Consider the following 9,384-nt stretch of genomic DNA (forward strand, 5'->3'; position numbering starts at 1 on the left):
ATGTGGCATGTTTTTAGAAATATGACCTATATGATGGATAATATATCCATTTATTATATTAATAAGTGTAGAAAAAGTAACTTAAGTTAAAAAAACGGAGGGCCTGCGAATAAAATGCTACATGAACAAATGTAGTTTTGTTTGGGGTGTCAGGCGATAACATTTTTTAATCGTAATTAATCGCATGACTTCAATAGTTAACTCCCGATTAAGTGCACATTTTATATCTGTTCTAAGTTCAAATGAAAAAATGTACTGCACTGTAAAAAAAAAAACAAGTGTGATATTGATTTGAGTTCATTTCTGCCACTAGATGGCATAATTGCATTTGTAAGACTTTGATGACAGCTCAGTGTATTTTTCTTTTCATATTGAAGTAACTTGTGAAATTCTGCACTTTTTAAAAAAAAATTGTCAAATACTTGTCAAAAATTGTCAAAAACTTGCCCCCAGTTTCCACAAATATATGCATTATTATTAAAGTTATCACTGCTAAATTTTGACGTGGACGTGTCTGCTGCGTTGCGACTGGAACCCCAGTACAGTCTTCTTAAAGGATCTTTAAATTAACTAATGCACTAATTTTGACACCCCTGATTTTTGTGTACCTGTACTAGCAGCGCAAACAGCTAGCTTGTGAGATAATTGATTAGCATTGTTGACATGTGCCAAGAGTCGGTCATAGAGAGGCGCAAAAGAGGAAATTCGATGACTTTTCAAAATAAAATCTTTTTGGCCATCAGATGGAAACAAAAATGCAATAATAAAAAATGAAAATAAAAAATCTTTGCAGCCCACCATGACCTGGTCCAACCGCTGAAGTCATCTAGTATGTCATTTTATTTTTTTTGCATGAACGGTTGTCAGTTACAATACAGCAAATGCCCATCCAAGAATTGACGACAATGTGTGTTACATGTTGAAAAACGGCAACAGAAGTTCACGATGGCAAAAAAAAAAAAGAGGACAAAAGGCTGCCGTCAAAGAGCGAGAGACGAGCGAGCGGCCATGTTTTGTTGTTGTCGTTTATTCAGTCCCGTAAGTCGCAATGAACCCCGACAGCACCCCCCCCCCCCACTTTCAATATGACAAAACAAATCGGTGACAGAGGCAAAAGTTTGGCATATGTCTATTGCATTTAACAGTACATTACAAACAAATGTACAACGTCGTTAAGTAGACTTTTATTGTTTGTGACGAGACGGTCGATGTTGCTGCGTTTCCATTCTACGAGGAGTACTCGTACTCGTCTGCGCTGCGCCGTCCGAAATCCATCCAGCCCATGTAGTCCCTGTCCGCTATCCGGTGGTTGGCGCCGCTCAGGCCGCCGTCGCCGCCGCCTCTGCTGTTGGCTGACGAGTTCCGACGCACGGAAGCGGCTGGACGGGACAAATGTGTGATCAGCAGTTTGTCGGAATTGAGGAGAAACGTCCTTTTAATGCACGCGCGTGTCTTTGGCATCCATCCATTTGTTCATTGTTTTGAGGAGAATCACCTTTTGCTGCCATTTTCACGCTGCTCACCGTGCGTACCACCACCCGCACTCTGCGATCCGGAAGCGTCCGCACTAACTTTGGCTCGATCCTATTTTTCTAATTATCTTCATAATCTAATATAATATTAGAAGCATAACGAAAAAACACTTTGAACCATAACATAACATTTTTTTAATTTTTTTTATTTGTTTAATTTTTTTAAAGATGTGCGGAATCGGATCCTTCCACTTTAAAATATATCAAGGTACATATCGAATCGTCTTTTATTTGATATCTTTATGATATTGACAAGTTTGTTCAAATGGATGCAAAATGACAACAACAAAAATCGCACCGCATCCAACAATTTTAAATCGAATCGTTATCGAACTAGAATCCAATTGGTCCGCTTCCAAATCGAACCGTCCTTGAATTGTTTCGCACCACGCGCATTGAAAACCGTATTGAATAATATATCATAGGTAACTCAGGATTTTTTAATCTGTTCTAAAGTTTTCATACTCTTAACATAAAAGTGAAAACAATTTTAAACAAAAAGAAAGATGGCTGCATCTTTTAGTCATTGTTACAGTAATGTCATAATAATTCATAAAATTGCACTGTAGTGCAAAAAAACAAGTGTGATATTGATTTGTGTAGGTCATTTTTCTGCCACGAGATGGCATAATTGCATTTGTAAGACATTGGTGACAGCTCAGTGCATTTTTCGTTTCATATTAATCAAGCAACTTGTGAAAATTTTTAAAATTGTCAAATACAACTTGACCCCAGTCTCTACAAATATATGCATGAATATTAAATGTGTTACTGCTAAATTTGCGACTTCAAACCCCCCCCCAGTGCAGGCCGGTCATTAATCGCACGTTTAAAAAAAAAAAAGAGTGGCGTGAAAGAATCTTTAAATGAACGCACGAATTTTGACCCCCTTAAATATAATATAATAAAAGTTGAAAGATTTACCGAGCAATACTGCGCACGATCACTTCTTATAAAAGTGCAATAAGCTTCTTGTGACTTTTTTTTTTTTTTCGCGCTCTCATGTAAAAAAAAGATGCGAGTTGGCTGGGAAACAAATGGTAAAAGCGTACTTAATATTGTGGCCCAGCAAAAAAAAAAGTTTCTATCCCGCTCTCGTGATCTTTCTTTATTTTTACGGCGATTGAAGTGGAGCAACATTTCTTGGTGCGGGAGATGTTCTGCTTTCACCCACAGCCTCCTACGCAACACGCACGCACGCACGCGCGCGCGCGCGCGCACGCACAACCTTTCAAGTTCCCTGGTGTGCTGAGAAGATTGGCTGCAGAAGGCTCGACAACGACACCTCCCACACCGAAAACATGCAAAGCGAACAGCAAGGAACACGACACGACGCGCGCACACACCAATAGCCTAAAGAGATGCTTATCAACGTGACCTTTGCTATGTTATGCTCTTCTTTGTCTAAAAAAAAAAAAAAGAAGCGAGGAGAAGTTTTCTGCTCAGAATTGAGCACAAGTAGGAAAATAAAAAAAAATGCGCGAACATTTTGGGCAAATTTCCACGCGAATTTAAGATCTGGAAACTTGCATGACACACAAAACATTCTGTTTTCACATCAGCGGGACGTTTATGCAAAGAAATAGGTAGCTCACCTTGCCCACATGCAAGGGCATCACTTTTTTAAGTAACTTAATTACCTGAATTCATTTGACTTCAAACTCAAAGACAAAATCAATAATGTAAAAAAGAAAATTATAAAAAAAAAAAATCAACATAAATTGTGGCACTACTGTATTATCTAAACTATCACCTTTTTTCAGTGATGTGTGGAAAAAAAAATGTCAGCCAAGTACACCCTAACCAGTGGAAAACATTGAAGGTCGAAAAAACAAAAAACAGCGGTTGTCTGATTTATTCAACTTTGTAACTTCAAACTATTTTGGAAAAAAAACAAAACATAACGCTTCAGACCTGCATTTTTTCTGCTGGGCATTTTATTTTATTATTATTATTTTTTCATCTCATATTTTGTATTATAGTGATCGCCAGGACAGTATGGCTGTAACGTAAACTCACCACGCTTATATGTCCCATTTTTCACACGGACATCATGCAAATCATCTTGCCATTGCGGTTGGTTTGCGAGCATCCAATCATGAGCCAGAATGATGACATCATCCAAGTTATTGCGTTCTATTGGCTTAAGACACGGGAGTGATATTTACTTGAAAAGGTTGACGCACTCACAAATTCCAAGTCAAGGAGTTGAACTAGAAATTGTGATGTGAAAAAAAAAAAAAGATTAGATTTTTTCCCAAGTAAATGTCAATCCCCATTTTTTTCATTGTGCAAATATCATCATCTGTGGGTCTGAATGGGTTTTAAAAAAGAAAAAAGAAAAAAAGGAAAGAATTAACTTAGTTACAAATAAAGATTTGAGCACATGAAAATGATCGCCATTTGGGATCATAGTAAACGCACAAAATAAATCATGACCTTAATTTTAAGTCCAATTAGCAAATGATTGACAGGTGATCCGAGACAGTTTGGGTCGAACCATTCTGGTTCTTAGGACAATGAAATTAAGTATAAACACTAAATCTAAAATTCATTTTATTAACTTAAAATGTCCTGAAATATTTGACATGATGTCATGATTTTTTTTTAACTCATTCACTGCCATTGACGGCTATAGACGTCAAAAATGTGAACTATTTCTATTAGTTAAATTTTTTTTCCCACTTTCGTTAACAAAAAAAACCTAGAAAAAAATGATTGTACATTTAGAAAAGATATAAAATTTGTGATGAATCGTGAGTTAACTAGTGAAGTCATGCGATTGATGACGATTAAAAAATTTTAATCCCCTGAGGCCCCTCATTTTTAATCTTTTCTTTTTTTTTCAATTGTTATTAATCGCATGACTCACGATTAATCACAAATGTAATATCTGTTCTGAATGTGCAATAAAAAAAAATCTTGGTTTTCATACTCTTGTTCAACAAAAGTGGAAAATATGTTAAACGAAAAGGAATAGTTCAAATAATTTTTTTTAAGTCTTACGTTGCCTGGAGTGCATCAAAAGCGCTTGTTTGAATGAATTTTGAGTGCGTGGCAGAGTGGCCGGAAGATTCTAATAAACGCACTTTGAAACCACAAAAAGCTTTCCAGAGCCACTAATTCGTCAGATTGATGTGAGGGTGGGGGTGGGGGGGCGGGGGGCATCAATTGAAGAGCTCTTGTCTTCAATAATGAGCGACATATTGTTGATGCCACATGTTAGCTTTTTTTTGAGGGGGGGGGGGGGGGGGGCACTCACCTTTCCTGGACGAGATGAGTCTGGCCAGCAGCTCGCTGAGGTTGGCCCGCGACTCGCCATCCTCCGGGGACGCTTTGAGCTGGGGTGCGGAGCGGCTGTGTCGGAGATGGGGCTCCCCCAAAGTGTGGGCGTCGGCTTCCAGGTGGACTGCGCACACACACACACACATACGTGTTACATCACCGTGATGGGGGTTTAAAAAGAGGGGGGGTGGGGGGCGGGGGGGTCGAGTACCTTCTCCAAAGGGGGAACGCTGGTCCTCGTCCCCGAGATGGGAGGAGGACGGGAACCCCAAAGAGCTTGCGCACAGGGCCACCAGAACCACGCACACGCTCAGCCCTGCAGGCATCTGGAAGCGCACGCACACGCAAATGTGACGACAAGCTTGACGAGCGTGCGTTTCATTTGCGCTCAAGGAAATGAACACAACGGTTAAATTATTAATCGAGCAAACAATTGAACTATTTTTTGCTTTCTTTCACTTATCCATGTAAAAAAAAAATAATAATAAAAAAAAATCAGTATAAGTCAATAAGGTTAAAAAAAACAGACAGTTCCACCCAAAAATTTAAAAATTAAAAAAATCACATTCATATATATATTTAAAAAAAAAATCTTCCTACCTTGAGAAAAGAGCTTTGATTCGTTGAAGGAGTGCGTGAGCGTTCGGAGAGCACTTCTCCGCTGAGTGGGAAGGGAGACCCTTTTATACTCTCTCACCGCTCTGCTCCAGCGTGCGTGCGTGCGTGCGCGCGCGGTCACAAGCCGTACTGCGTATTCCCCAATGTGTGTGTTTGCGCAAAGACTAATACGGATGTAATTGTTCTTCGGTTTCAACAATGCGAGCGCGCGATCGTGTTTTTTTTTATTTTTATAGTGTTTGCGCATCATAAACGCAACATGATGGCAGCTGCCTTGTTGACTTTTCGGCGTGTTCATGTGTGTGCGTGTGAGAAAGAACTTGTCATTGTGTTGTAAAATTAATCACCCGCATCAAACGCATCATTTATTTCTTCCTCCATATTGTCGTTGCGTCATATGTAATATGTATGTGCGTGTTAATGTCAAGTGTGCGTTTGTCACTGGTGGCAAAAGTACAATTGGTGCGACTGGTAAAAGGTTATGTAAGTAACTTTTTTTATTTTTTTATTATAATTTTTTAAATAAATCCACTTTCCCCATTGAAATGGATTTTGTTTCTTTTTTTGTGCATTTTTCCCCCACTGGGTGAAACCCAGCTTGTCTGTGAAATTCAGGTTCGTAAATGACTGTAATGACTAACAGATTCCTGTAGATGGCAGCGTCGAGTCGCTTTGGATTAGAGATCGGGTAGAAAATACAGATTAGGGGGCGAATCTCGGCCTGTCACGAAGAAAATGAAGGAGGGAAATGTCGGAGAAGTTTGTAAAAGGACGAATGCCATTTTAAAAAAAAAAAGCCATGAAGAAGAAAAATCACATTGTGTTTTCTATTTTGTGGTTTATTTGTTTGTTTTATAAACCAAGATCTAGTTAGCTAGCTAGCTCGCTTTATGCTATCAAAACAATTTGTTCATCAATCAAGTAAGGCCCAAGATTGGACTCGATGAGACTGCCTTTATTTACCTCTATTAAAATCTTTGTAATCATTAGTGGAATTTGAAGAAGAAAAAAAAGCGACAAGCCCATTTTGCTAGCTAATTAAAAAGTTGTCCTAAAAATAAATGCTAACCTGTCAAAAGTACAGTAAGCAAATATTTGTACTTTGGTTGCGATCTTGTTTGACATAAGAGACGTTGCGTCTCCCCCCCCCCCCCCACCCCCCCCCCCCACCCCCCACCCCCCCACCCCCACACGCTGTCCAGTCAAGCGGGCTAACCGGGCCCATCGATCAGCCGCCCCCGCCCCCGAGTCGATGGCTATTGATCAGCTGTAGCCACTTAATGTTTTTATGAACAAAGCAAACAACCTGCTGTCAGGGATTAGCTGGTGGAGATAGCGACCGTATCTCGCCGGAAGTGGGGCGACGCTCACGTTTGGCTCGGGTCAGGCAGAAAGACAATCGCAGTGAGAAAAACGTCGATTGACCACAACAAGTTTGTCAAAAGAACAGCGCTGATACTGATCAATAAATGAGTATTGGCTTGTATGACAGCATATCATACAGATGAGTGGTTCTTGAGATTTTTTACGGATCCCCATCGCTATGTTTAGTTTTGTTAGATCGCTAGTTAGTTCACTCAACTCAGCAGACGCAATGAAAACAGCAGAGGACCCGGAATTAAACCCTGCGGAACACCCGGAATTCCTGGCCGCCAATGATGGCCAAGCGGGGGCGTATCGTCACCAATCACGACAGTCGACGTGTATTCTTTAAGAACCACTGATATAGATCGAGAAGTTGAAGGTGCGATGACATCACAATCTTACTGGACTCTGATTCAGTGCAAGCTCGGAGGGGAAGTTATGACATTAATGATGCGTCATTGATTTTCCGTCCTCGAGCTCGGGTTTCGTCACTGGCCAATGAAAAACATGTTCTGTAACCACATGTTGGGATTTATTTTCTTTTTTGGGGGAATTTTTTTTTTTTTTTAATTATTGTTTGATCATGTATAAAAGCATATACAGAATATCCAAGTGTATTTTTTAAAATGCAAAAAAATTAATAAAGATGAATCTTGCTTTTTTGAAAAATGAAACGCACATATCTTCAAATGTGAGGAAGTTTATTTTTAACCCAAAAAAATCAAAATGATAATTTTCATCAAATGAAAAGCATGCATCTATAAATGCTGTTTTATTCTTATTTCTTATTATTTTCAAAAGATAGCAAAATTACATTTCTGTCGAATGAAAATCACGTACCTCCAAAGTTTGATCGAAAAACGACATTTCCTTTTTCTTTTGAAAACGAACAGAATATCCTGATTTTATAATTTATTTTCTTTACCCCACCATTTTTTTCAGAAAGAAAAACCCAAATAAATAATGATAATGAAAAAGCCTGTATTTGTAATGATTATTTTTTTAGTTTGTTATTATGAAAAAAAAGTGATTACAACAGATTTTAGAAAACTAGACAAAAATGACTTTCACTGAAGCAACCCCCTTCGCTTCTTGGATTTTGACTGACTTTGCAAGGCATACAGAATATTGTGTTCTATTGCTATAAAAACATGGAAGCTACCAAAAGAAAGATTAGAGTCTCTTCTTTCATCAAGAAAAAATTATATCTGTTTCCATGCAGTAATTAGCATACGTTTCATCATTATTCACAAATCTGTTTCGAACTGTGGGTAAATAAGCTTTTTTTTCAACATGGCCCTGGTTGATCTCTTATACTCTGCTGCCACCTGCTGACCGTTTTTGTAATTAGTACCATTGCTTCACCCGCTCTAGCATAAAAAAAAACATATATATATGTCTTTGGGACACTTACAAATTTAAAATAGAACGTATATATATATATATACGTTTTTGGGAGCAAATGAGTTAATGAAAATCATGCATCCTAAGTCAAACCACAAATCTCCCAAAGTGAGTTTTTCAAGCAATTTTTGTTCTTTTTGACTTTTTAATACATACTTTTCACTTCACTGAACAGCAAAAAAAAATGGGGGGAAAAAAAATCATCCAATCTTTTGATTATGATAAGCCTTTGGAGAGGGGGAAAAAAAATCCTCTTTTGTTCTTTGTGCTAATTGTGCAACATCTCATGAGAGCTTCACATCGACTTTGAAATCCAAACAAAAAGGATTCCCGTTAAGGTCAGTGAGCTGCCAAGATGAGTCACGCCTCAACGTATGAGGTCGTGATCAGCCCCACTTCCGCCCGATGGGAATTTTACAAAGTCTTTTTCATCAGCGGCAGCCCACAATTGAACAGGAAATGCCCGAGAACTTCCATTCATCTTCTTTTTTTTTTTTTTTTCCTTTTTCATAACTTCCACATTGCCAACGTTCGCGGCTTTGCTTATAAAACGCGGCGGCGAAACGTTGCATCCGGTCGTCGTGGGCTGGCTTGTTGGGAATGGAATTCATTAAGCGTGTTGCTGTGGGAGGTCTGCCTTTTTAGCGGCTTGATGCACTTCTGCAGGATCTTTATTAGGGACACCTGCACAAGCCACAAAGAGAAAACGTCCTTCCTTCTCTCGAGAAGATGGCAATTAAAGTTTGCGCATTGGCATTTTCCATTATTATTAGTTTTTTATTGAGTTTATTTTTATTTTTTAAATGCTTCATTTAAGTTTCGTTTTGATTAACTCATTCGCTCCCAGCCATTTTCACTGAAGCAATCGCCTTCACTCCCGGCTGTATTACTGGATTTTGACAGATTTTGCAAGGCCCACAGAATATTGTGTTTTATTGCTATAAAAACATGGAAGCTACCAAAAGAAAGATTCTAGTCTCTTCTTTCATCAGGAAAAGAAGAAGAAGTATATTTCTATCTGTTTCCGTTTTGCACCAATTAGCACTAGCAATATAGCTAAGTTTCATCATTATTCACAAATCTCTTTAAAACTGTGTGTGCGTGTGTGTGGGGGAATTTTGCAATACGGCCCTGGTTGATCTCTTATACTCTGCTGCCAATAACCTTTATTCAATTCAGA

At 38.7% G+C, this 9,384-nt stretch overlaps 1 protein-coding gene across 1 annotated transcript; it reads right to left on the reverse strand.

Moving 5' to 3' along the window:
* Nucleotides 1–1,162: 1,162 nt before the first annotated feature.
* ccka (cholecystokinin a) lies at nucleotides 1,163–6,562 on the reverse strand. Its single transcript, XM_086062590.1, has 4 exons — nucleotides 5,418–6,562; nucleotides 5,029–5,143; nucleotides 4,795–4,941; nucleotides 1,163–1,379 (listed from the first exon to the last, which is right to left on the reverse strand). Exons 2-4 carry the CDS (start codon nucleotides 5,141–5,143, stop codon nucleotides 1,228–1,230), a joined length of 414 nt encoding a protein of 137 aa, XP_085918716.1. The 5' UTR covers nucleotides 5,418–6,562; the 3' UTR covers nucleotides 1,163–1,227.
* Nucleotides 6,563–9,384: the final 2,822 nt, after the last annotated feature.

The sequence above is a fragment of the Leptonotus elevatus genome, chromosome 19, assembly GCF_054856555.1.
Source record: "Leptonotus elevatus isolate MCC_2025b chromosome 19, RoL_Lele_1.0, whole genome shotgun sequence".
Taxonomy (NCBI): Eukaryota; Metazoa; Chordata; class Actinopteri; order Syngnathiformes; family Syngnathidae; genus Leptonotus; species Leptonotus elevatus.

Coding starts and splice junctions, on each gene's coding strand:
- ccka (XM_086062590.1), bottom strand. CDS start 5,143: ATGCCTGCAGGGCTGAGCGTGTGCGTGGTTCTGGTGGCCCTGTGCGCA. Junction 4,942..5,028: donor GCGTTCCCCCTTTGGAGAAG/GTACTCGACCCC, acceptor GTGTGTGCGCAG/TCCACCTGGAAGCCGACGCC. Junction 1,380..4,794: donor ACTCATCTCGTCCAGGAAAG/GTGAGTGCCCCC, acceptor TGTCCCGTCCAG/CCGCTTCCGTGCGTCGGAAC.